General features: G+C 45.9%; 4 protein-coding genes across 4 annotated transcripts in view; 3 read left to right on the plus strand and 1 right to left on the minus strand.

Annotated features, from left to right (window-relative positions):
- The window catches only part of LOC101758666, a 4,696-nt gene extending 4,393 nt beyond the window's left edge, over nucleotides 1-303 (minus strand). Inside the window, exon 1 of the mRNA XM_022829688.1 lies at nucleotides 4-303. Within this exon, the coding sequence (XP_022685423.1) occupies nucleotides 4-280 (277 nt within the window). The 5' untranslated portion in view covers nucleotides 281-303. The remainder of the gene's footprint in view (nucleotides 1-3) is intronic.
- Nucleotides 304-9,237: 8,934 nt separating this feature from the next.
- LOC111255849 lies at nucleotides 9,238-13,153 on the plus strand. Its single transcript, XM_022823366.1, has 7 exons — nucleotides 9,238-9,610; nucleotides 10,050-10,124; nucleotides 11,012-11,138; nucleotides 11,389-11,555; nucleotides 11,812-12,142; nucleotides 12,526-12,695; nucleotides 12,793-13,153. Exons 2-7 carry the CDS (start codon nucleotides 10,097-10,099, stop codon nucleotides 12,942-12,944), a joined length of 975 nt encoding a protein of 324 aa, XP_022679101.1. The 5' UTR covers nucleotides 9,238-9,610; nucleotides 10,050-10,096; the 3' UTR covers nucleotides 12,945-13,153.
- A 4,258-nt stretch (nucleotides 13,154-17,411) lies between these two features.
- On the plus strand, nucleotides 17,412-19,054 carry LOC111255850. The gene is made up of 3 exons (XM_022823368.1): nucleotides 17,412-17,685; nucleotides 18,388-18,514; nucleotides 18,782-19,054. The coding sequence occupies exons 1-3, from the start codon at nucleotides 17,607-17,609 to the stop codon at nucleotides 18,885-18,887; spliced, it is 312 nt and encodes a 103-aa protein (XP_022679103.1). The 5' UTR covers nucleotides 17,412-17,606; the 3' UTR covers nucleotides 18,888-19,054.
- Nucleotides 19,055-22,571: 3,517 nt separating this feature from the next.
- LOC105915123 (MATH domain-containing protein At5g43560) lies at nucleotides 22,572-24,640 on the plus strand. The gene is made up of 4 exons (XM_022829689.1): nucleotides 22,572-22,635; nucleotides 23,078-23,384; nucleotides 24,013-24,173; nucleotides 24,276-24,640. Exons 1-4 carry the CDS (start codon nucleotides 22,572-22,574, stop codon nucleotides 24,431-24,433), a joined length of 690 nt encoding a protein of 229 aa, XP_022685424.1. The 3' UTR covers nucleotides 24,434-24,640.
- Nucleotides 24,641-27,810: the final 3,170 nt, after the last annotated feature.

Below are 27,810 nucleotides of genomic sequence, written 5' to 3' on the forward strand. Positions count from 1 at the left end.
TGCTGGAGGATAGCGCGGGGGGAGGCGGGTTGGGGAGCGGGAGCTGGGGTGCGGGGGCGAAGCGGAGGAAGGGGTTGGGCTGGTTGGCCCAGTCGAGGCGGCCCGGGCCGCGCGCGTAGCCGGCGGTGAGGCTGTGCTTGGTGCGGCAGTGGTAGTCGGCGGCCGCGGAGGTGGAGGGAGGGGTGGCGGAGGCGGAGGACATGGCGAGGCGGCGGAGGAAGCGGAGCGGGGCGCGACGGCGCGGGAGAGGGGAGGGGAGGCGGTGGCGGAGGAGGAGCATTTCGGGTGGGGATAGACGGCCGGTGGGTTTCGCGGCGATTCTCGGGAAGCGGTTGGAACCGTGCGGAAGGTTCGGCGGGCCGTGGGTTGGGCCGAGTATTATCCCATAAGCGTGGGCTAGGCCAGAGTATTGAGATGTTTGCGGGCCTTTCTGACACAGAAGAGGTCAGCAAGACCGGCCCGGTACATAATGTTATTTTTTTGTCCGGAAAGAAAGAATGCTTGTTGGCAAAACGCACATAAATTCTTGGGAATGACTCTGTAACAGTCGAGTGAAAAAATGTGATGCTGTCAATCGATTTTTTAAGATAATCAGAAGAAGCCACGTGGAGTTTGGTGGTTACCGAAATTTGAGTGACGGAAAGATAAAAATCAGTCGATTTTGCCCGATCAATAAGCAGAGAAAACAACCAATTGAAAACAGGAATCAAAATCACTCGAAAAAAAAGAATCCCGTCCATTAACAGCGTTACAACACAGCTAAAAAAAGTGACGCGAGGCATCTACCATATTCTTGATCCGCATTGATCGTGGATGCTCTTTATATAAGACTAGACCTAAGCAAACCACGGGCCCAGCCGGCCCGGCAAAAGCCCAATTTCTTTCGTGTCCAAAATTTCCGCCCAAGCCCGTCCATTAACAACATTGGGCCAACAAAATTGGACCCAATTTGGACTGGACCGCCATCATTTTCTAGTGTAAATTTAATTCATTTTATTATTCAGGGTGGGCTCAGGCCCGCTCATTTTTTTAGCCGCAAAAATCAGCGCCACGCCCGACCCTAAACGAGTATCAGGCTGGGCTTAGCCTGTCGGGCTTGGGCTAGACCTATTTTGCTCAGGTCTATTGGTGTGTTTGGTTGGGCTGTGGCTTTTGGAAAAGCTGCTGTGAGCTGTGGGCTGTGGAAAAGCAGCTGTGAGAAAGCAGCTGTGGGAAAAGCAGAGGACCGTTTGGTTAGAGGAGCTGTGAAACTGTAGGCTGTGTAAGAAATACCTGTAATGCCCCTAAAGGTCTGTGAGTGTGTTTATATGTAAATTGTTCGTAACAAAATAAATTTTATATATTTTTCATGCATTAAAGTGATTGGTCCACATAAATAAAATTATATCCATCAAAAGTTCTATACAAGGATGCCATCCTTCAACATGGATGAGCAGGGAGTGGCGGCCGGCTGGCCGGCGGCCAGCAACCGGGGGCAACGGGCGGCGGGGTGCGGCAGCCGGGGTCGTCGAGCGGCGGCTGTCTAGGGGGCGGGGTGTGGCGGGCGGCCGGGGACGCCGGGAGGCGGGCCAGCGACCGAGGGCGGCGGACGGCCGGCCGGCGGAAGGCGGACGGCTGGCCAGCAGCCGGCAACCTGGGGCGACGGGCGGCGGGCGGCGGCCGTCCGGGGGTGGGGGTGTGGCGGGCGGCCGGGGGCATCGGGCCAGCGGCCGTCCGGGAGGCGGGGTGTGGCGGGCGGCCAGGGGCGCCGGGAGGCGGGTCGGCGGATGGCGGACGGCGGGCCAGTAGCCGGCAACCTGGGGCGACGGGTGTCGGGTGGCGGCGGTCGGGGTCGCCGGGCGGCGGCCGTCTAGGGGCGGGGGTGTGGCGGGCGGCCGGGGGCGCCGGGTCGGCGAGAAGCGGACCGGCGTCCGGGGCCGGCGGATGGCGGGCAGGCGGACAGCGTCCGGCGGCAACGGGCGGCGGGGTGCGGCGACGGGTCGGTGACGGGAGGAGCGGACGGACGTGATGGGAGAAATAGATGGGGGCAAAAAATGAATCGTTACCTTCATAATCAGTGGCAGGTGGGTAATTTTTTACCCCAAAAGCATTTGAAAGCAGGGGTGAAGGTGCTTTTGATTTTGTACTAGAGCAAAAGTAGCTTTTGGGCAAAAGCACGTAGAGCTTTTAGGCCCTTTGGTTGGCTTTTAGCTTTTGCAAAAGTAAAAGCAGGTTGGAAAGCCCAACCAAAAGCACCCTATATAATATATAGACATCACTTTCGTCTCTTTCAACCTGTTCGGCCATTCAAACCTACGGAAGGTTGGTTTTTTTCACAAAATCGCAAATACTATGGAAACATCTCGAAGTGTACCTAAAAAATAGAATTTCAAAAAAGGTTTGGACCTTACTAAAAACTAGTGGGAAAAAACCCGCAACCAACACCTCCTAAAAATTGGTTCCTAAAACAAATTGATTGCTGCCACATCATCCATATAGGAGCCTTAAGTTTTCACCTGAAAGATAACTCACCGTTTTTTTCCCTCATTGTTCCTCCAAGCGCCTTGTTATCTTCGGGGATTGGAAGCACGGGGAGGATGCAGAAATCTAGCTTTGGATGGAGCCGGTACTGGGCAGTGAAAACGTTGGAAACTGAGCGTTATTTTTCAACTTTGTTTCCAAACTAGTTGTTAAACATTTATTGGACACTCTTAGAGATGCTTTGACATGGACATGATAAAGCTAAAATTGACAAAAAAAAAAGACATACATTGAAAAGACAAAAGCATTACAAATTATTCTATTAATTTGATCTGGTCCAAAAAGTAACACCCTACATAACAAAAATAATTTCAAAAAATATTTTAGAAATTTGACAAGAAATACACGATACAAAATGAAAAAAAAATCTAAAACATTAGATGCAGATGTTTAGAAAATCGGAGGATATCTGCATCTCCTTTAGATTTAGCAATGTCTCCACATAAAAAAGACACATTATTTAGCGGATGCATGTCCAAGAAAAACCGATCGTTGTTAGGGTGTTGCCCACCATGCATAATGTGTGTGTCACCCAGCCTCGCTCAAATTGAAACAGCAAAGAACGAAGAAACGCCTCGACGGGCCGACCTAAACAATAGAAAAGCACGTAAGAAACAAAAAAAGCACATGTAAAAAAATCAACTGATGGAGCAAAACAACAAGTCAATAATTACTCGAGTAATCATTAGGAACCTGATCCGGTTGGGTGATTTCGCAATCTATTCGTCACATAAGACCAAATAATTCATCAAGTACCTATTTATTTTGTTGGATGCGAGCAGACTTGTCATTCCCAATAAGATGTCTCTTGCTAGTAGTGTATTGGATGACTTTGCTAATTTGCCTAATACTACATTTGGTGATTTTACAACGAAGTCAGCTTATAATTTAGTGCGTACCTCTTCCTTTTGCATCTTTTCAAAGTAGGCCTGGAGCTGGTATTATGTCTGATACTTCTGGTGAGCAGAAAAATTGGAAGAAATTATGGTCCATCAAAGCCTCGAATAAGATAACAATAATTTTGTGGTGGCTTGCTCATGATTATTTGGCTATGGGACATCAGCTACAGAAGCGGCATATTCCAGCTAATCCTATATATTGTTTTTTAAGCTAAGATGAAAAAGGTGAGCATTGTTTTTTTATGTGCCCTTTTGCTACATCTATTTGGAAGAGTCTGCTGCACTAAGATACAGTGGGTAGCAGTGGTTGTCATCTATTGTTATATCTGGGATGTTCGGAATGAAACCAATGTGTCTCCTCGGATGATAGTCAAGAAGATTCAAGCTTACATGGATATGATTGTGTTGCATTATATAAAACCGATTCAACCTTTAAGGTGTGCAGTTCGGAAGCAAATTCAGAGAATGGACTCCACCGCAGATTTTACTTGTTGATTTTGGTTGCTGATTCATGCGATTTGTGACTGTTGATTTGAGATCGGTTAGTTCGGTCAAAATCGAAAATCGAACCGAACTGACCGAAACTGAAGTTCTCAGTTCTCAGAAATTTCAAGAACCGACCGGTTCATGTTTTCTAGTAACCGAATTCGCAAAAGACGGAAGAACCTAACCGAATGTCTATAAAAAGAAATATGACCAAGAGAGTCTCGGGTGCCCAAGTGAAAAAAGCAGGCAGTATCGAGTTATCGACCCCCTGCCTGGCTGTTGGAAATACTAGATGAATGCAAGGATAAGAAAATACACACTGATATTTTGGGCTGCTAACTGGCAGCGTTTTCCTCTTCACTTTCTCCAATATAAAGAGTTTACAAGACTCTAACTGACTCCTACTTACACGGTCAATCCGCAGCTACTGGACATGCCATCCCACGTCCAGCGAACAGGCCATGCTTCTTCCTGAAGACTCGCTCAGCGCATGACTGCATGCGGAGCTCCTAAACATATGCACAGCCGTTAGCTAATCGATTGGCTTATTGACCTCTAACACACAACTGATACAAGCACAGGATTAATTCTAACATTCTCCTCCAAATCCTGATGCTAAGGCTTGTTGTCGATGACGCCGACACGAACTCGCTGTTCCTGGAACTTCAGGCGAGCCAGTGACTTTGTCAACATGTCCGTGAGCTGATCACCGGTTGCTACCTGCTCAAGGACAATCTTCCCGTTCTCCACACATTCCCTGATATAGTGATACTTAGTTTCAATGTGCTTACTCTTGTCATGGTGAACGGGATTCTTTGCAAGATCAATGGCAGACTTATTGTCCACCCTGAGGATTGGTGCTCCAGACTCTTCTCCAAGGAAATCCTTCAACAGCCGAGCTAACCAAACCCCTTGACAAGCACCCCATGCTGCTGCAATATATTCTGCCTCACAAGTTGACAGGGCCACCACCTTCTGTTTTGAAGATTGCCAGGTGATCGGACTTGACCCTAGACAAAACAGCACGCCACTAGTGCTCTTCCTATCATCAACATCACCAGCATAATCACTGTCGCTGTAACCAACCAGCTGGTGTTTTCCCTTCTTCCCTCTGCTATAAAACACACCTAGATCAAGTGTTCCTGCAACATACCTGAGAAGATGCTTTACTGCCGCGCGGTGATCCTCCCGCGGCTTCTCCAGGAACCTACTTACATAGTTCACTGCATACGCGATGTCAGGTCGCGTATACATCAGATATCTGAGCCCTCCAACAACACTGCGGTACTCTGTTGCGTCCACCAGCGGGCTCTCACTGTCCTTACTCAACTTCAGCCTAGGTTCCATGGGAACTGCACAGATATTGCAGCCTGTCATACCACTCCTCTCTAAAAGCTTTGTAGCATACGCAAGCTGTCCAATTCTAATGCCTTCCTCCTTCTGCTGAACCTCAAGTCCAAGATAATAAGATAGTAAACCCAGATCACTCATCTTGTACATCTCCATCATCTCAGCCTTGAACTTGTTGATTCCGGTGCGTCCTGTAATGATCAAGTCATCCACATACACGCCAACAATGAGTCTTGCCTCCCCTGTTCCACGCACATACACACCATGTTCTGCCTTGCTCTTCTGGAAACCAAGTGACAGTAGGCTGCTGTCCAACTTGGCATTCCAGGCCCTGGGCGCCTGTCGTAGACCGTAGAGTGCCTTTTTGAGTCGCAAGACCTTGTGCTCAGCTCCAGTAACTGTGAATCCTGCAGGCTTTACAACATAAACTTCCTCCTGCAAATCTCCATTCAAGAAAGCACTCTTTACATCCATGTGATGCACCTCCCATCCCTCATGTGCTGCTACTGCCAGAAGCAAGCGCACAGATTCCAGCCTTGCCACCGGGGCAAAAACTTCCTCAAAGTCAATCCCCTGCCGCTAGATGTATCCCTTGGCTACCAGCCGCGCCTTGTGCTTCACAATCTCGCCATACTCATCCCTTTTGACCTTGAACACCCACTTCAAGCCAATTGGGCTGTGTCCCGCAGGCAGATCGACAAGATCCCATGTCTTGTTCTCCTCAATTGAATCCATCTCTACCTTCATTGCACGCCTCCAACACTCCTGCTTCTCTGCCTCCTTGAAAGTGGCAGGCTCCTCTGCTAAAGTGAACATCAGCTCTCCGCCGTCGAGCACCCGTGGTGCCAATCCTGGTGGAGACTCTGGTCCCAGCACGTTGTCGAGCTTGCGGAAGCGTGCTGGGACGTCGTCGTCGTGCTCAGCATCCAGGAAGTCCTCGAGGTTGCTCGGTGGAGATGTGAACTCAATGGATGTAGATGACGTTGTGGGCGTGCCCGGCGTCGTGGTCGCGGGCAGAGAGTTCACCACTGCAAGGCTCCTTCCTGCAGGTTCAACCCCCACGTCCTGCTCTGTGAGGACAGGAAACTCGACTGTGAACAGCTCTGCAACATCTCCGTCCTCTCCTCCTTCTTCTACGCCCCAGTCCCACTGGGCGTCCTCATCGAACACCACGTCGCGTGTGACTCTCACACGCCCATCCACAGGGTTGTACACCCTGTAGGCCTTGGATCCCACCTCATAGCCGACGAAAATCATCGGCATGCTTCGGTCTTCGAGCTTCTTGAGGTGTGGCTTCGTATTTCTCACATGGGCAATGCAACCAAATGTACGGAAGTAGCTTACAGATGGGCGTTCGTTGTGCCATGCCTCGTATGGTGTCTTTCCGTCGAGGCTGCGCGTCAGCGATCTGTTGAGGATGTACACCGCCGTGTTGACAGCCTCACCCCAGAAAGTCCCGGGGAGCGCCTTCGCCTTCAGCATACTCCTCGCCATCCCGACCACCGTTTGGTTGCGGCGCTCAACGACCCCATTCTGCTGTGGCGAGTAGGGGGCCGTGAGCTGCCGCTGTACTCCTTCCTCCGCGCAGTAGGTGCCGAACTCCACCGAGGTGAATTCCCCACCGCGGTCTATGCGCCACACCTTGAGCTTACGACCGCTCTCCACCTCTGCTGCCACCTTGAACCGCCGGATTGCTGCCGGCGCCATGTCCTTGCTTGCGAGAAGATAGAGCCACATGAAGCGACTCATGTCATCTACCAGCAGCAAGAAATAGCGGTTGCCACTTGGTGTCGTCGGTGCTATGGGCCCACATATGTCGCCGTGTACCAAGTCGAGGACGTCTACCGCTCTGCGTCGCGCCTGTGCTGGGAATGGACTCCTCCTCTGCTTCCCGGCCAGACAACTGTCACACACCTGATCAACATGACCAATGTGTGGCAGTCCTCTCACCATGTCACCGCCCTGTAGCTTCCTCAACGCCTTGAAGCTAATGTGGCCGAAACGCTGGTGCCAGCGCCACGCCTCATCGCTCTTGCGTGCCGCCAGGCACACTGGGCGCACGATTTCGAGGCGGATGGTGTACAGACGGTTGGAGGAGCGCGGCACCCGAGCGAGAAGGCGCCTCTGCTCGTCGCGGATCCTCATCACCCCGGCCTAGACGTGGATGTCGTAGCCGTCCTCGTCGAGCTGCCCGACGCTGAGGAGATTGGTGTCGAGGCGCGGGATGAAGTAGACACCGGTCAGTAGCTTGTGTTCGCCGGTCTTGCAGGTGAACAACACCGTCCCGCGGCCCTCGATCTTCACAGCCGAGCCATCCCCGAACCGCACGGTACCGACAACGTTGTGGTCGAGCTCGGAGAAGACGGCGCGTGACCCAGTCATGTGATTGGTTGCGCCCGTGTCGAAGTACCAGAGGTCGTCGTCGGAGGGGCCGCTGTCGAGGTGCGCGAAGACCAGCGCCTCCACTAGCTCCACCGATGCGCCCACCACCGGTGGCCGAGTCACCGGCTGTGGTGCCGCTGCCACCTCTCCCGCTGCGCCTGAGGGCACTGGCAGCGGCGCCCCTGCTGCCTCGCCCGCGGTGCCTAGGGGCACCGGCGGCGACGCCCCGGCCAATCCGCCCGCTGCTCCTGTGGGTACCGGCGGCGGCACCCCGGCCGTCCCACCCGCGGTGCCTGGGGGCACCGGTGGCGGCGCCTCGGCCGCCTCGCCCGCGGTGCCTGGGGCTACTCGCGGCGACGCCCCGGCCAATCCGCCTGCTGCGCCTGGGGGTACCGACGGCTGCGCCCCGGCCGCCTCGCCCGCGGTGCCTGGGGGCACCGGCGGCGGCGCCCCAGCCGTCCCGCCCGCTAGGACCGCATGTGGCGGCTGCTCCCTGTCCTCCTCGCGGATCTGGATCGAACTCACCTTGGCCAAGAGCAGGGTGTGCTCTTCTTCCTCCACACGGGCCTGATGGGCCGCCTGGTTCTTGGGCTTCGTCGGACACTCCCACGCCCAGTGGCCCGTCTTACCACACCTGCGGCACTGGTCCGCTCCTATCTTGTGGCTGGAACCACCGCTCGTAGCGCCGCCTGACGGTGTGCGCCGCAGTCGCCCCCGCCGATTGCCGGACTTGAATCCTGCGGCGGAGGAACCTTCTCCCTTCTGTCGCGACTGCGCCTCCCACTACTCCCGCGTGAGGTACAGCTTGCCGTCGGCTCGTGGCGGCGGCGGACCGTCGTCCTCGGCCTCGCACTCCTACGCCGCGCGCAGCCGCCCGCTGGCGTCCTCCAGTGTCAGCGTGGCGAGATCCGCCGTGACCTGGATCGCGACGGCCACCTGCCGCAGCGACTTGGGAACCACCCGGAGGAGCTTCTCCACCACTCTCCGCGGCGGGATCGACTCCCCCACCGTTTCCAGCGCGGCGACGATGTTCTGGAGCCTGAGCGTGAAGTCGTCCACGCTCTCGCCGTCGTTGAAGCGGATGTTCTCAAATTGCCGGAGGAGGCGCTGCGCCTCCGTCTTCTGCACTTGTTCGGTGCCGACGCGCCGATCCTTCACCGCCTTCCACGCCTCCGCCGTGCTTGCCTTTGCTGCTAGCGACGCCACCATCTCCGACGGTACGACGCTCGTAATGGCATCGAGTGCCATGCAGTCCTCCTGCGGCGACACGCCGCCGGGGTCAATCGCGTCCCACAGATTTCGAGCCTTCATTTTCACCTTCATGACCAGCGCCCACTGTGTGTAGTTGGACTTGGTCAGCATTGGCCAATTCGCCGCGCCACCGATCTCCCGAACGACGCGTACCTCCCCACCTCCGCTGCCACCGGCGCCTTTGCCGGGAGACGGCGGCGGGGTCTTGCCTTCACTCATCTTCAGCGCCCAACGGATCGCCGGATCACGATTCCAGCGGCGATACCTCGCCGCGCTCGACTCCAACACCCTCACCTGGCTCTGGTACCAATTGTTGGAAATACTAGATGAATGCAAGGATAAGAAAATACACACTGATATTTTGGGCTGCTAACTGGCAGCGTTTTCCTCTTCACTTTCTCCAATATAAAGAGTTTACAAGACTCTAACTGACTCCTACTTACACGGTCAATCCGCAGCTACTGGACATGCCATCCCACGTCCAGCGAACAGGCCATGCTTCTTCCTGAAGACTCGCTCAGCGCATGACTGCATGCAGAGCTCCTAAACATATGCACAGCCGTTAGCTAATCGACTGGCTTATTGACCTCTAACATACAAGCACAGGATTAATTCTAACACTGGCTGCCTCACTCGCCCTTGCTCCATAAAACCCCCTTGACCTAGGGCCTGCTCCAAGCGCCCACCGGAGCTCCGCCGAGGAAGGCACTGCAATCTGCGAGGTGCGTGCTCGATCCTTCTGGAATCCTGGTCTCCCTCTCTGTTTCCTTTTCGGATCCGTAGGACAGTTCGTAGTTTTGGCGTCGCATGATCTGCGATCGTGGACTCCTGTGTGTGTATCGAGTGGAATTGGAAGGGAGGAAAGGGAAGGTCTCGAGAATCTTGTCTTGCCACTCGATCTTGGCGTTCTCTGGGTAGTTTGGGAGCTTTGAGGGCCTTGCGGATTTTTGCAATGCTTGTTCTTGGCTTTCTTGGAAAGAGGGTTTGTTCGTTGAAGTTCAGAGTGAAGCGCTTCAGTCTACTTTTCCCCCCTTGATCTCTCTTTTTCTTGCGATTGTTTCTTAAATTCCGCGATAATTTTGTAGCCAAGATTTGCGCTACCTCAGCACTGTATTATTGGTTACTGGCTTATGGCAGCATAACGACTGATCTCACTTGCAGCCTTGCAGAGGTTTATTTCCTGGGAAGAGGAAGCGGTAGAGCTAGCTATGGGCAACTCTTGCGTCACTGGTGCTCGTAAGGATTCTTTTTGAACCTTTTGTTTTGTTTGTTTCTTGAATTTTTGTGCTAGAAAGATGATCACTGTTGTGATGTTGGTCAATTTCTGTTTCAAAATTAGATCTTTCCTTGTATATGTGAACACAACTAGGATGAAATTGTGACCATTGCTTGTATAAACAAAATCTGGATAAAATGGAATCATCGTCCTGCAATCTTCCGTTGGAGTAGATTTTTTTGATTCAGTGAACAACTGCACAGAAAAAATGCATCTTGGTCTTACTTGCTATGAATAAGTGTTATCCAGTATACATTATGTAAACTGTGAACAATGACATGTGTTGTGAGTTTGTGACATCTGTTTTGAATATCAATAGTACCACGTAACTATTGCACCACTGAAAGAAAAAAATGCTTGACTTTCTAAAAAATCATTCTTTTCATAGGACTATTTACCCTCTTAACTGTGGAGTGAACTAAGACAAAGTCAGTTTGCTTTATGTTTTGTCATCTAATTTCTAGTTGTAAACAAACTTGATTAATTCTGTTTCAATGAAATGGAAATGGGAGTCCCTGTTTCCACCAGAAAGAAAAAAGAAAACTGTTGAGAAAAACAAGAGGCACACAAATGGTCTATGCCATGCAAAACTAGATCAATGTCCTGAATTCTTTCTACTTCATGGCCACTCATCACAAGTAAATAATAGTTTTCTTCTGTTTTTAGTTCAGATAGTTGTTAGTTGAATGTAATATAAGATAATTTTCTGTATCCAGAGAACTATTCTGTTTTGCAATATGTTTTTCTTTATTTGGAACTGCAATATGATCCATAATATGCTCTAGCACATAATCTTCTTTTCCCCTGTCTTTTGTAATTTTAAAATTTGCTCTTATTCTAATTTCAGCTCATGCGCTGCTGGAAAAGGCCGATGGTCCAGCTTTTCAGTGGAAGATTTATGGCTTCTCATCTCTACTTGAGAAGGGAGCTACAACTGTCACCTCTGATGTTTTCCACTGCTGTGGATATGAGTGGTAAGTGCCGTGATCGTAAAAGGGATGCATACCAAGAAGGTGTGCATTGATCAAGCACGCAGCTCTCCTGTGTTTTCAAGAAAAAAACATCACTCCTGATTTCATTTAATATCTGTTGATGATATTAACCAAACTGCAGTTTGCCACAGCTCATCTTCCATTGAAGTCATAAGCAATCACAATTTCCTAGAAAACATTTGTTTTCTTCAGTTTTTATTTTTGATCTTCTGCTTCTTAATTAATGTTCCAGGTACCTGACGGTAACCCCAAAGCATAAAAAATTCGGTTTTGGAAGTCCATATGTTGCTGTTCGTCTTCTTACAGGAAGAAGCACCCTGGAGCCAGATTACATCATGAATGCACTATTCGAGTTGTCAATATACAACCATTCCAACAGAACATATTGTGGATGCCAAGGTGATCTCCTGAACTTCGTTTTTCAAGCACAGCCATCTTATTATATCTGGGAGTCCATATTGCTTTATTTTTATATGTTTGTGGATGCAAAGGTGGTTTCTTAAACCTTAAACATGTTAACTGATTTTCTGAATTATCAAAAATTGGTTAACTTGGGTTGGAAGCAGGTTAATTTGTGCTTGGAGTTTTTTTCAGCTTAGACGTGCTTAGGAGTATTTGGCTAATACAGTTACCATCACCTTTTATCTATGAACAGCTAGCAACAGCTTCCTTGTGAAGAAGTGGTACTCAGAGAAAAAATGCTTGATTCCTCTTGAAGAACTACTGGAATCAGCTGATTTTCTGGTTGACGATAGCTGTGTCTTTGGTGTAAGGATATTAAAAGCAGATATCTCTTTTGCAAGAAAGAAAACTGCTGTGGTTCCCAAAAAGACCGTTGTGGTTCCAAAGAAACCTACGACAATTCAGAATCTCTTCATTCAGAAAAAGGAATTCATCAAAGGGACCTACACCTGGACCATGAACATCTTTCTTGACTCGAAGCTCGCAGTGCTTTCCCCAGCATTTGAAGTTGGCGGTTATAAATGGTATGCAACTGTTATCGTACATTGTAATTGATTCATATGTAATATGCACATGTAAGTTGTTTCAGGGCACAAGCATCCTTCAACTTAACATACCAAGCTAGATTGATAAGTGAGATTGCTAGAAGCTTTAAGTGTTGGTCAATATTACTAGTGGGCATTCTGTTGTACTGCTTTCACATGTGGGGTTCTTTTGTGCAGTAGAAGCGCTCTTGCTGCTTCAGATATTTGCACTCTCAGATCCTAGTTAAATTATCTAGCATAAGTAGGGAGGCGAACAACTAGGATGTTTCAGAGAGGCAACCATTTATGCCTTACTTTCTTCTTTTTCTTTACATGTGAGAGTATGGATATGGTCATAAGACACTGTTTCAATTCTGTCTCAGGCATATAAAAATGTATCCACGTGGTAACAAGCTCAGCACCAAGTCACTATCCCTGTTCTTGTACATGGATAAACCAAGCATGCTCACTCTTGAGCCTGGGATGATGATTGAACTGACCTTGTCCATCTTGGACCAGAAGAACGGGAAACAGTACACCCGCTCACGCTCAGGTTCCACTTTCCTCAACATTTATCTATCAGTGTGTCACAAAATCAGTTGACCATGCCTGCTCTTTTTAAAGATGGCCTTATGTTGTCACATTTGCAGGCTGCTTCGCATTTGCAGCAGCAGATTACTGGGGATGGCCCAATTTCATTCCACGTTGGCTGTTCAAGGACCAGTCCTTTGGCTACCTTGTGGGGTCAAACTGCATTGTGAAGGCAGATATTGCTATCGTTGGGTCATCCATTGTTGGTTAGACCTTAAGTGATCTTAGGAAGCCGTAATGTCCTTAAATACTACCACTGATGCCTATGAGGCTATAATGGTTCTGTTAGCAAACACTACTGATACCTAGTGGTGACCTTATTTATGATGGTAGAGGTGACCTGAGCACTCAGGTTGAGAAAACGTGAGGGGATGATATGCATATGTCTATTGGCATGGGGAATACTTTTAATTGATCTTATGGGTGTCTTAATTGGCTTGTGTTTGCTACATGCTTGGTTTCTGTTGTAGATCATTTTGTTCTGGTGTGCCAACTCCTTAAATTCTGCATGCTTTTCTAGATTCAGCCTAATGGGTTGAGTCATGTATGCGGTCTCAATGAGTTTATTTTCCATACTACATGGTTCCATGGTCCCCATGCCTTGTAAACGGAATGTTCTATAGCCATACAGCAGATTGAAGAATTTAGACCTTGAGTTTGAGATTATTTTACATGGCATGTGCACCTTCCTCGAAGCTCATTTGCCTGTCTAAAAATAACTCGTGTATGATGATGCCGATTTAGAAAATGGCTCTCCGTGAAGTGTTCCTGTAACAGGAAACTTTATTTGAGAGATTTGACATGTTTGATCTCGTTTGAATGTAGTTACATGTGGTGCATTATCACCAAATCATTATTGGTGATGGTTAATCCGAATTTTCTCATTGAAATAATAGTCTAAAAATAAAAATCCTTAACATTGAATAGCCCAAGCAAATTCTAGTTCCCTGTGGAGTCTACACTTCTATTTCGCTTTCGTCTCCCAGTTCTGTTCTGATGTTTCTCTTACCCCTGCTGACGCTCAAACTGGCCTCCAGCATCCAATGTACTTGTCCACAGCCTGTCCCTCAGTGCAGCATTTTATTCACATATTGCCATTTTGTGCTTCTCCCTTTTCTGCTTCCTTTTTCTTTTTGGATTGTTGAGCTAAAGAATTAATTGCTACAGTGCCACCGTCGATTTCTATTTTAGATTCTGATGGCTCCTTCTATGATGTAATTCGGATGACCTTGGATTATTCCTTTTACGAACAAAAGTTGGCTTGGTCTTGTTGGTAATATGGTACCATTGCAGCTTAGCGTATATGATGAAGCATGTTCCACGTAACTGTATGTAAGAAGTGAACAATTACATGTATTGTGGCATACTGTTTTCAAGATTATGAAAAGGATTGGTTTTTTATGTCATCCTTTTTTTATCTCATTTATTTTATCCTTTGTATTTTTATAGTTAACAAAAGGTACTAATATTTTGCCATGTGAAAGTAGATTTCATGTTTTACTCATCTTATCTGTAGGCATGAGCTGATGAGCCGAAGAATTTTTAACGATTTTCACTTTCACTTCTTTCTTTACAGTGTATTTTCATTTTCTAAAGGCAAAGATTTGGCATGGAATATGCCTTTCTTGAAACACAGTTGGAACCAACTATGGCACGTTTGGAGGAGCTCCTCCTAACTCCGGCTCCTTCTGACCGGTCACTGTTCATCCATTGTGCAAACACTGTTTACAGAAGCTCCTTTTCTCTCTCCTTCTCCCCCTCACAGCCGCCGAAGGAGCCGGTGGAGCCACAAACCAGCTCCACCTCCCTCTGCCACCTATAGTGGCTGGAGCCAGAGCTAGCGAAGTCCGGCCAAACTGGCCCTATCTAGCTGATGCAAGCTAGGAGTCAAAAGTCCTGGCCCCTTCCAACCATCCAATCTCAGCTAAGGGTCTGTTTTCTTCCACTTACTAAACTTTAGCACCCGTCACATCGAATGTTTAGATACTAATTAGAAGTATTAAACGTAGACTATTTACAAAACCCATTACATAAGACGAATCTAAACGGCGAGACGAATCTATTAAGCCTAATTAGTCCATGATTTGACGATGTGTTGCTACAGTAAATATTTGCTAATGATGGATTAATTAGGCTTAATTAGGCTTAATAGATTCGTCTCGCCGTTTAGATTCCACTTATGTAATTGGTTTTGTAAATAGTCTACGTTTACTACTCCTAATTAGTATCTAAACATTCGATGTGACACGTGCTAAAAATAAGACACGGGAAGAAAACGCCCCCTAAGTATAGTTGTTTTTTTTCCTCACTTGGACCTTCTTTGTATTTTAGATAAATGAGAAAGCATGTAGAGCATAAAGTTTTTCTTAGACATTTTCTAGATACATATTTTTAAAGTAATTCAGAAATTTCTACATGAAAGTGTTTAAAAAACATTTCCAGAAAATATCCTTAGCAAACGTTTCCGGACAAGTTTGTTGGAAAACATTTTCAGAATTTTTGGGGGAAAAATTTCCATAACAGAAAAGTTTTATGGAATGTTTCTGAAAAATCTTCTTGAAAAAACTAAGTACATTGAGAAACATTGAAAAAAAGTGAATTTCTCGTGAGCCGTGAGCCATGAATAAAAAAGGTGCCTCTCGAGAGTAAGCAGAAGAGCTGTATATCATTGTATTAAGAAAAATTAGTTTATTACAACGTGACTCCCGCTTGGGCACTCATGACAGGTACATTGTTGTGATTTTAGTCTTTATATCCTGCTGCTCAAATTAGTCTTCCACATCTAATACCTTTGCCACGTGCCCACATGTCTCCAGGTGCACAGTTTCACACGGATTGTCATTTTTGCCCCTCCCTTTTCCTCACCAGGGAGACCGAGTGCCTTCTTTTTTCAAGCTTCACTTGCTCTTGCACCTGCACAAAACCCCAATTCCCCTAGCGGCCTAGGGCCTTCCTCCACCCTCCAGCTCCAAGCACCCCAGAACTCCGCTAAGGAAGCATTGCGATCTGCGAGGTGCGTGCAGCTGTGCACAATTCCCCTTGAATCCTGGTGTTTCTGACCGTTTCCTTTCCGATCCCTAGGAAATCCCTTGCTTTGGTAAAGCTTTGTTCTGCGATCGGGTACTCCGAACTGAAGCATGAGAAAAGTAGAAAGGCTTGAGCAGTGAGCACTCCCTTTCCTGTGTTGTGGATTGCGCAACCTTAGTGTGAAGCGCCTTTCTTTTCATGGTTAGTGCCGGCCAGAAACCCGTGTGAACCCGGTGGATGCCTTCGTCTTGCCACAAGTGCTTCGTTCTCTCGCTCGCATATCCGTGTGAATCTAGTTACGTCATTCGTACGTGCACACAAAAACGATCGCATTCTAGTATTTATTTGCACTAGAGAACCCAAAACAGTATTGCACACATAACCAATTATCATAGGAAAAACATCCACCGGAGCACTTGAAATCACGAGGATCATCAATCACCAAGCCCTTGTTTACTTCGCGAATTTGGGAGGTGCCAAATTACTGTAGCAACACTGTAGCGTTTCGTTTGTATTTGTGAATTATTGTCCAAATATTGACTAATTAGGCTCAAAAGATTCGTCTCGCAAAGTACAACAAAACTGTGCAAATAGTTTTTGATTTCGTCTACATTTAGTACTCCATGCATGTACCGCAAGTTTGATGTGATGGGGAATCTTCTTTTTGCATAGTGTCAAAGTTGGGAGTTTGGAGGTAAGAGAACAAGGGCCAAGTCTTAAAGCTCTTGAAACCAACCGGAGCACGATTTCACGCGGAATGCCATTTCTACCCCTACCCTGTTCACGACGGTTCTGCTTCTGCCCATTGAAAAAGGCATAGCCACCTCACTTTCTTCCCCAGGACGCTTCCAAAAACCCCTTGCCACTCGCAAGTGCGGCAAACTGCGCCGCGGAAGGTGCGTCTGCTCAGTCTCTCCCAGATCCCCCTCCCTTTCTCTTCGATTCTTCTCTCGATTCGTAGCAAAGTCTGCTCCTTTGGTTTAGCTTGTTCTGCGATCATGATCTGTAAAATACAGAGGGGAAACGGGATTACGGGAGGAAGGGACTTGTGGGTTTCTGCCTTTCTGGTGTAGCCCGATCCAGTGTTCCTGGGTTGTTTGAGGCTTCTCTGCAACGGGAGTTCTTAGCTTTATTGGCAAGAGTGGTTTCTTCGTTTTCTAGGGTAAAGTTCGTTTCTTTTCAACTTTTGACCTGCCTGTTTGTTTGTGGAATGGGGTTTTACCTCCCGGCCTCTCTCTCTCTCTCCTTTTTGCGAGAATTTCTTGTGTCTGGTAATCTTTTGTGTAGGATTTCGCTTCTTGCAAGGGGAATAATTTCTTGGTTCTTTTTTTGTGAGGTAAAAATTTCTTGGTTCTTAACTCTGCATCATTTGCTTAGGCTGCTAGGTTAGAATCTAGAACTTCTAGATACACATCTAGCCAGGATTCATGGGATTGACAAGAGTTCATGACGTTCTAGTATTAACCGAGAGGGAGAGAGAGAGGCAGGGGTACCTTCACCCCTAGGGGTGGAAGCAGCAGAGCTGCTGGCCATCGCGGGTTCTGTCGTTGAAGATCTGCGCAAGGCAGCGACGCGTAGTGCAGTTGCGTTGCCGGCGCGGCGGCGGTGGTGCTTCCCGTCGCTACTGCGCAAGACCTAGATCGGTAGGTGTGTCGGTGGGGCGGCTGGCAGCGGCGAACCTCGTGAGCCGAGCCGTGCCCCCCACCCTGTTTATATAGCGCAACACGACAGGGGCCCACCACCCAATGCTAGGGTGGGCGCCCCCGATCAGGGCACGGATCAGGGTCCCGATGGGCCTTTAGGCCCATTGGGGAGGAGATCAATCTAACATAGGCATATTGGCATCATGATTGTTTTCACTTGCAGAGGATTCCTGGGCAGAGGAAGTGGTAGAGCCATGGGCAACTCTTGCATCACTGGTGCCTGTAAGGATTCAGTCGAGCTTCTTTTGCTTGTTGATTAAAATATTCTGCTAGAACATTGATTACTACTTTTAGTTAGTGGTGCTGGTTGGTTTGTATTTGGATTTAGATACCTCCTTACAAGACCTTATTCTTGATGAAATTAAGATAATCCCTTAGAATAAACAAAAGTCGAGCAAAAATGGAACTTTCGATCTCCAAATTTTATTCCAGTTGACAGTTGATTTTTGGTTTGGTGCACTACCAGTTATGATGCTGTGTGATCCATGTTACGTTATGTAGAATATGAATAGCGGCATGTATTGTGTGCTATTGCTTTGAAGATTTATTGTGGATTTAAACCGATTCATCGGTGCAAAGAAAATAAAGTGCTTGACTTTCCACTTCTCCTCTTATCTATGGAGTGTAAAGAAAGAGCAGTGAGTGTATCATGTGCTAAGATATGCAAAAGCAGACTTCCATTGGTTTTTACTCCTGTTTGGTCAAGTAATCAATTATCACGTAAACTGAGTCATTTGTCATAAGTAAGTCTGCTAGATATTTTGATCCAGACAGTTGGAGGTCGAATGCAGTATTATTCCCTCTATAATAGATTATACAGAACTATTCTGCTGCTTTCCATGTCCTTTTCATGAAGTTTCTAATTTGGAGTTTCACGTTCCCTGTCTTCCTCAAACTCCACTTAATTGTTCTTGTAACTTTCAGCTCCTGCACTGCTGAGAAAGACCCATGATCCAGCTTTCAAATGGAAGTTTTACGGCTTCTCAGCTTTACTTGATAGGGGGGCTGTACCAGCTTATTCTGCTCTTTTTCACTGCTGTGGATACAGTTGGTATGTATCATAATCCCAAAATGATTCTATATCTAGCAGACATGATGCAATACTCAATCTCATTTCGTATGTTTGAGGAGATTAAAATAGTTGTCTATCAAAAATATTGATTAGATTGTTCAAGAAAAAAATATTAGCTGTCACGTAGTCACAAATGATGTTCTATGAAGTTAGAAGCAATCACATTTCTGAAGAAAATCCATTCATTTTCTTCACTCTTGACTTCCTAGTCTGAGTTGTTCATCTGCCCATTAATTCATTTAACAGGTTCCTGCAAGTGAGCCCAGTGCATAAAAGATCTGGTGATGAGACTCCATTCGTTGCTCTTTGCCTTTCTGTAGACCGAAACACCTTAAGCCAGATTGCACCTTGAGTGCAGTGTTCGAGTTGTCAATGTACAACCACTCAAAAGGGACTTATCGTGGATGTAAAGGTAGTTAGACTGAACTTACTATTTCAAGTACATTCATTTGATTACACATTGGAGTTCTTATTCCTCCATGCTTTATAAGCTTCAGCAATAACTCCCCGAACTTGGAACTACTGAGCATCATATAACAATTTACCATTGCAACTCAATCTTTATAGAGTTTAATATATGATCAAATACTTGTCACACATGTGTGGTGTTGTATGGGTTTTCAAACCCTTTCTTCTTCTTAATATAATGTACGCAACTCTCATGTGTGTTCAAGAAAAAAATGATTGCCACATTGTCTTTTATATTTTCACACTATTTCGTTCACTTGATATTATATTCTTGTTTGATCAATATCCGAGAACATAACCATGCCACTCTTACTATTTTCATTCAGTATTTGCACTTCACAAAAGGTAGCCCTGCATACATGTTTTGATATGGCTATATTGATGACTATGATGGCAGATAGCAGATTGGTTCTCACCCTCTCACTGGAGGCTTTGAGATTTGCCAACTACTTTATGCTTAATTACAAATGAGCCACCAGACTCATATATATTGGGCCGGCCAAACAACTGACTCCAAACCAATCTAAGATATACTTATCCAACTAGAATTTAACTACTAACTCCTGTCGTGGCTGGACTCTTCTTTCTATGATGGAATTTCTAACCAAAGAAGTTGTCCATGACACTAATGCCACCCTGGGAAAACAGCTTGTCCTCAAGCTGGAACGTCAGATATCGCTCCTTGAAGTCCTCCAGTAACTCCCATGTAGCTTCAGCTGGGTCATGGCCAACCCATTGGACGAGAAGGTCCCAAGAGTTATGAAGAGGACGAGCACGAACAATCGCCAAAGGAGTAGGCAAAGCACAACCATGTGCAATTGCTGGTAAAGGAACAACATCCACAGGAGGCTCCCCATAGTGTTTCTTGAGGAAGGCGACATGGAAAACATCATGAATCCGAGCCTTGGGAGGTAGCAACAAGCGATAAGCCACTGAATCAATCCGTTCCAGCACCTGAAATGGACCATAGTATCATGTTGCTAATTTCTGGTTTGACCTAGTAGTGATTCCAACAACAGAACATTGATGAAGGTGAAGCCACGCCCAATCACCCACAACTGATCCTTGTCATATGTAGCTTTCATGTGAACCTGAGCTTGAAGGAGGCGTTCCCTAATTTCAGCCAAGAATTCATCCCGCTTTTGCAACTGTTTGTCCAGTGAAGCCACCCAAGCTAAGCCTGGCTCATAGGATAGAAGTGAAGGGGGGTCACGTCCATATACCACGCAAAACAAGGTAGTCTGCAAGGAGGTCTAATAGGATGTATTATAGCAGTACTCCGCCCAAGGCAACCACTGAAGCCAATTACGGGGACGGTCACCAACCAAACAATGCAAATAGACCCCAATAATCCGATTACTTCAGATTGTCCATCTATCTGAGGGCGGAAGGCAGAACTGAGGCGAAGTTTCACACCAGCAAGGGAAAAGAGATCGATCCATAAGGAGTTGGTAAACACAGGATCACGATCACTCACAATAGAGCAGGGCAGCCCATGTAGACGGACAATTGCATCAAAGAAAGCTTGAGCCACAATCAAAGCCGTGTATGGATGCCCAAAGAAATGAAATGCGCCATTTTGGAGAAACGGTCGACAACTGTGAGAACCACAGACTTGCCTCTTGCCCGAGGAAAACCTTCCACAAAGTCCATTGCAATATCACTCCAGACGGAAGAGGGAACATCAAGGGGTTGCAGCAAACCGGCAGGGTGGAGGTGCTCCGTTTTGTTGCGCTGACAGACTAAACAGTCCTGCACGAACTGGCGGACAAGCTTCGCTGCACCCGGTGTGTAGAAGGATGCCTGTAATCGCTGCAAGGTCTTCTGAACTCCCTCATGTCTGGTGCCATGTGCTGCTTCCAAAATCTGTGGCCATAGACTAGACGAAGAAGGCACAAAGATGCGGCCATGGTTCATAACAAAGTCGTCCACCACTATCCAGGCAGCACCAGCCGTACCCTCATCGATTTCTTTGCGCTTGGCGATGATCTCCGGCAAGGTGTCAGCTTCCATCTTGAAATCATTGAAGAGTTTGAAATCAGGCCGTGACATGGTCAGAGCCTGTAGTGCAGCGGTGTCTTCATCACAAAGAGATAGAGCATCAGCTGCTCGATTTTGCTTGCCTGGGCAGTATTCCACTGTGAACACATAGCCAAAGAGCTTGCTAACCCAAGTATGTTGCAGAATTGTAGATAGGCGCTGATCCAGCAAGTACTTGAGGCTGAAGTGATCAGTCCGAACTTTGAAGTGTTGTGTCCAGAGATAGGGTCACCAATGTCTCACCGCTTGAACAAGCTCGATTTAGATAGATTCAGATAGTTCCTTCTATGAGTTCAACTATATAATATGAAATTGGGATAAATCCTTCTATGGAAAGGTCTGGCAAACATGGAACTCTAATTCTCCTAATTTCCATTGAGGTCTGTTTTTTGTTTTTTTACATAGAAAAGGAAACAATAATGCTATAGAACATACGTCCGGAATCTTGAAAGAATTGGACGCTCGACATATGTTGCAATAGTTAAGCATCGATATTGCAACTATTGTTTCTGCATATTTCACAGTGAATGCTGCATGAAACATAGTGTTTATGTTGTGGCGGGAATTTGGTATCCCGAAGTCGGATGACGTAGTCATTTTTACACATTATTTTTTCATGTTGCAAATGGTGACCGCTAATGTTGCATTAGGTAATTTTTAATGTTACATTGGAGCATCCGATGGGAAACATCCGGGCGCTAGCAGCACCGAAAAGGAAATAGCAGCTTGGTCTTATTAATACAACTACCTCCTATCAGTTCTAGTTATGTGTGATCCACGTTACAGAATGTCAAAAGTGAATAATGGCTTGTATTATTTCTTATTGGCAATAAACTATAACTGGGCTGCATATAGGGGAAAAATGCTTGACTCCTCTTATTGGTTATTTTTTTACGTAGAAGCATTATTGTACTATGCTATGCAAAAGCATTTTTTTTAAACTGATGCAAAAGCAGATTTCATCCATATTTTACTTCTGCTTGTTGAAATTACCAATCTTCAAACATCGTTGCGTTACCTGTTTGATTCATATAGTTTGAAACTGAATGTTATGTAATTTTCTCTATATGGAGAACTATTCTTTTTTTTTCCATGTCCTCTTTATGAATTTGTATTTTGTTTATTTAGAATTTCAAACATACACCTTAATCTTCTCATAGCACATAATCTATCCTTTTAGCTTCATCTTTTATAATTTTATTTAATTGCTTTTGTGCTAATTTCAGCTCCTGTACGACCAGAAAAGATCCATGATCCATCTTTCAAATGGAAGGTGTATGGCTTCTCTGCTCTACTTGAGAGGGGGGCTACACCAGCCAACTCTACTCGTTTTCACTGCTGTGGATATAAATGGTATGTCTTTTTCTTACTTCAGCCTTGAAGTCTAGTCTGAGTTGGTGGTCTGCTAATTAATTCATTTATCATGTTCCAGAAAGTGACTCCAGCACATAAAAGATCTGGTGATGGAATTCCATACGTTGCTCTTCAACTCTTTCTAAGCCGAGTAAGCTTCAAGCCAGGCCACACCATGAATGCATTGTTCGAGTTGTCAGTGTACAACCACTCTAATGGAACCTATTATGGGGGCAAAGGTAGTATACTGAGCTTGGTTTTCAAGCACATCTGTCTTATTACAACTGGAATTCCTTATTCCTAAGCTTGAGCAACACTCCTGTGAAACTTCATGTGAATACATTGAACATCATGTGAAACTTCTATTATTGCAACTCAATGTGTATCCAATTTGGTACATGGTCAAATATTTCTCAAATTATTAATTATTTTTTTATTTTCACACTATTCTTGACTTTAAACTGTCTTCTCTGTTTGCCTCCAACTTTATGTTTTGGTACGTCTAGTTTGATCAACAATTGTGAATACATATATATGCCACTCTTATATTTATCATTCTGTGCTTTCAGTGCACAAACGCTAGCCCTGAATAAGTTGGTTTTCTAAAATAAATTATTAACTAGAGGTACAAGCAAGTAGAGCTGTGATTGGGCTACAGCTCCACCTTTTACCTCTGAGCAGATAGCTGCAGTTCCACCGTGAAGAAGACGCACTCAAAGAAAATGTGCTTGATTCCTCTCGAAGTACTGAAATCATCTGATTATCTGGTTGATGATAGCTGTGTCGTTGGTGTAAGAATATTAAAAGCGAATGTCTTTTCTCCTGAAAAGAAGCCTCTTGTGATTTCAAAGAAGCATATCACGGTTCAGAACCTCTTCCTCCAGAAGAAAGAATTCATCAGAGGGACCTATACCTGGACGATGAGCAATTACCTTGACTTGAAGCTCCTAGTCAACTCTCCTGCATTTGAAGTTGGAGGACATAAATGGTGTGCTTCTTCAATTGTTTCAATACAATTGATTCATTTCATCATGTGCATATGCTATTAGTCATTTCAGTGTGCAAGTATCCTTCAACTTAATGTATTGAAAAATTTATCAGTTTGTGCCACCCAGAAGGCTAGAAGCACTAGAAATTGTTCATGCCACAACTGGGCAGCTGGTAGAGCTAGCCTTCAGTTGAGGATGCCTGGACTTGGACCTGGGTGATCTCAGGTCATGTGAATAGTACCTCCCTAAAGGGTTTGGTATTATCCTGTTTTAAGACAAAGCCAAGGGGGTGTCTTTTCCGTGGTCAATTCTTCTATGTACTGGTTTCGTGCTCCCACACAAGCTCCCTTGTTGCGATTTTATTCTCATTAATTATCTCATATCCCTATTAAATTATCTAGGGTGTCATCTCTAAACATGGTGCCAAACAGCTCTATTGCGTGTTTGTCTTCGAGCATGCCATGATTCATTCCAATCTGTTAATTGAACTAAATATACTTTTTCTTGCGATGAACCCAGAATCAAATTTTGTTCATCTTTTCTGGTTATGAACCCAGAATCAAATTTTGTTCATCTTTTCTGGTTAAGTATGAATGGTCATAACAGATTGTTTTCATTATGTTTCAGGTATGTCAACATGTATCCACTTGGTGATAAGTACAGTACCAAGTCACTTTCTCTGTTTTTACACCTTCATGATCCAAAGGAGCTCCCTGATCCTAAGTCTGGGATGATGATTGAACTGACCCTATCCATCCTGGACGTGAAGCATGGGAAACACTTCACCCGTAAAATCTACAAGCCAGCGTGTTGTGAAATTGATTGAAATAGTGTCAGACTGACAGTCCTAACTCCTCTTTGGTAACGACCCTACTTCATATCAATTGTAGGTCGCTTCGTGTTCGCAGCTGGAGACAAAGCTGGCTGGGGATGGTCCAACTTTATTCGACTCAAGACATTCAAGGACCCATCCAGAGGTTATCTTCTGGGATCGAACTGTGTTCTGAAGGCAGATATAACTATAACTGGGTCATCCAATGACGGTTAGACCTTTTGATAATTTTAGGAACAATGCCTTTGCAAACCTAGGAATGGTGTCTTTGATGCTTATACAGGATTGCTATATACGGTAGTATTATTATTGGCTTTTCATGATCATATAATATAATGGTTGAGATGAACGCATGCCATGCAGAATTTGTACACTTTATCGGCATGTGGAGTAATATTATGTCGGACGATAGTAAAGTTGGGATTATGCAAATATTGTGTGGTGAACACATGCTCAATTTCTGTTATATATATCACTTTGCTCTGGTGCGCCAAGTCTTCAAATCCTGCACATGTGCTGATGGATTCAGATTAATCAGGGTGGTTCATGATTGCAAACTGGTCTCACTCGATCAGTTTGTTTTGAATGCTGCATGGTTGTATGATCCTATATTGATGACTATCGAAAACGAATGCCTTATACTTCATAAAAAATCTCATGAACTATAGCCCAGTTTCAATCAACCAATTTTTAAATAAGTTTAAAGGGTGATGTAGCAGTTCAACTGAAAAGGTTGCCATAGTTGCATAAAGTGTATCGTTGCATAAAGTCTCAAGTATTGTTACATTTTAACCTGGTTTGTGTTAGGATTTAGAAAAAAAAATAGTTTTATGTTTTCTGAAAACGCACATTTAACTTATTTGTCCTGCAACTTCTGTACTTGAATTTCTAGGTGAAGAAACTGAGCCTAGAAAGATACCGTCATACTGAAGCGTGGTGAAGTATTAAGACTTTGGTTGTTTATGAGATCCCAATGTAATCGTTTTAGCCTTTTCTTGCTTACATGTTTACATCTACTATCTCCAATATTTCAATTGGATTACTTGCTTTGTGCCTGATGCCATTTTGTAATACCTTTTTATTACTTCATTCATGGCTGGCCATGCGGTTATTCTGGCACAGACTTAGACGCTTAGTCTGTTTGCTAGCTCGATAGTTTCACTACCGGAAACACAAAGTTTGCCGAGTGCCCTAGGCACTCAGCGAAGGCCAAAAAACGCTCGGGAAAGAGTTTGCCGAGTGTAACACTCGGTGAACTGCACTCGGCAAACTTCCCCTCGGCAAACAGTGGAGTTGCCGAGTGTCGAACATGGGCACTTGGCAAATGGTTTGCCGAGTGTTAAAAAGCACTCGGCAAACATTTTCGGAAAAAATAAAGAAAAACAAAAACACTGGCCGCCACTGACCGCCATGCTGGCCACCACGCCGCCACTGATCGCCATGCTAGCCACCACGCCGCCTCGCCCGCTGCCGCCCGCCACCACGCTGCCTCGCCTCCTGCTGCCGCCCGCCGCCGCCGCCACACTCAGGCCGGGAGGGGAGGGGCCACCGCCGGAGAGAAGGGCAGGGGGCCTCGATGGGGGAAGGAGGGGCGGCTGCGCCGCTGCCGGAGAAAAGGGGAGGGGGCCTCGGCGGGGGAAGGGGAGGGGGCCTCACCGGGGGAAGGAGGGGCGGTCGCGCCGCCGTCGGATCTGGCCGGGAGGGGCCGCGCCGCAGCCGGATCCGACCGGGAGGGGCCGCGCCGCAGCCGGATCCGGCCGGGAGGGGCGGGCCGCGCCGTCGTCGAGGAGGGAGGAGGGGAGAGGAGGGGGAGGGGTGCCGGCAGGAGAGGAAGAGGGAGGGAGGGAAGGGGCGGCAGCGGTGGGGAGAGGGAGGTGGGGGGGGCGGTGTTGCGCGGAGGAAGAGGAGGGGGGCGTCGGGGGGGCGCTGGAGGGGGTGCTGGGGTCGGGGGGCCGGGGGGACGGGGTAAAATAGTTGTTTTTGACGTTTGCCGAGTGTCCCACATGGGACACTCGGCAAAGAAAAAGAAATTTTTTTTTTGCCGAGTGTGAAAAGAAAAACACTCGGCAAACATTCTATAATTACCTTTAATACATTATTAAAAATATCCAACAGTTCCAAAAAATTAGCAAAATGACACATGAAATAATTTATGTTCTCTATTGCATATAAAAAAAGTTTTATGGTCAAATCAAATCTCGACCATCACTTTGACTTTAAATCTAATTGAATTCTTCTCAACCCTACTATTCTTCTTCGGAGATGCTTCGATTTGTAAACATCGTACGTGACAAAATATGCAAAACCTTCTCAATTTTTTACCACAACCTCCACGTATGATATCATCACATTATGACAAATCTCATGATTTTACGACTTCGTTTGCCTTTTTTAGAATTTAAAAATCATTCGATCACATGTTTGTGGTTATGTTTCCTGAACAAGATGTTTGAAATTTCTTTTCATTTTATGGGTAAGGCCTCAAATTGGGCTAAATAACATAAATATCATTTTTCTACTCATTTTATTCTATAATTTGAATCACTTGCAGTTCAAATTTGACTTATACCAAAAATTCCCTTGAACCAATTAATTAATTAAATATAGCAAATAAATCCAAAAATATACCAAATTTTAATATGAAGTACCACATGTTGTATGTGGGGAGTAGAAAAAATTTCAAGGTGAGAAGAGAAAAAAAAACTTATTGTTTTGCCGAGTGTCAAGAAAAATACTCGGCAAACCCCCCTTTGTCGAGTGTCTTTTTTGACACTCGGCAAAGCCCCCTCTTTACCGAGTGTTTTTTTTACACTTGGCAAAGGGACGGGTTTGCCGAGTGTTCTTTTCTTGACACTCGGCAAAGATTCGATTTGCCGATTTGCCGAGTGTCAAGAAAAGAACACTCGGCAAACCCGTCCCTTTGCCAAGTGTAAGTTTGCCGAGTGTTCGAAAAAAACTCGGCAAAGAAAAAACACTCGGCAATTTTTAGCTTTCCGGTAGTGTTTGCTGCGTGATCTGAGAGCTTCATCAAACGCACGCCTACTTGGCAACTTCACCGATTGATTTGGAAACGAATTCTAATTGCACACCGGTTTCAGACCAAAAATCGATCTAATGAAAGTTCAGAGAATCAGAGTTCTATGTTTGCCAGCAGGACTAGTCCCAATTTCATCTAAACTGATGAGTAAGGAACAATCTGAATCTTGAACAGAAATTGATCAACCGCAATGTGGTAAAGTAGCAATCAACGTTGTAGCTGAACAAATTCAAGCAACAAACGGAAGGGGCTGAAAAAGAATCCTTACAAGCAGTGCCACTTCAGCTCGAGAATTTTGCCAGAAATGGGTAGTTTTAATTTGCTTGAGAGGTTAGACGTGGCTAGCCTTTTGTCCGAATGTGGTTTATGGTTTAGAATCAGAAACTTTTGCGATTGGTTCTACCGGATACTCATACCTGCTGGATGCTTTAGTCTTTGGCATAAGTGCTTCATTCATTTATCACTAGCATTCCTACCCGAAAATTAATATATATATATATATATATATATATATATATATATATATATATATATAGATATATATATATATATATAT

Source organism: Setaria italica, chromosome IX, assembly GCF_000263155.2.
Source record: "Setaria italica strain Yugu1 chromosome IX, Setaria_italica_v2.0, whole genome shotgun sequence".
NCBI lineage: Eukaryota > Viridiplantae > Streptophyta > Magnoliopsida > Poales > Poaceae > Setaria > Setaria italica.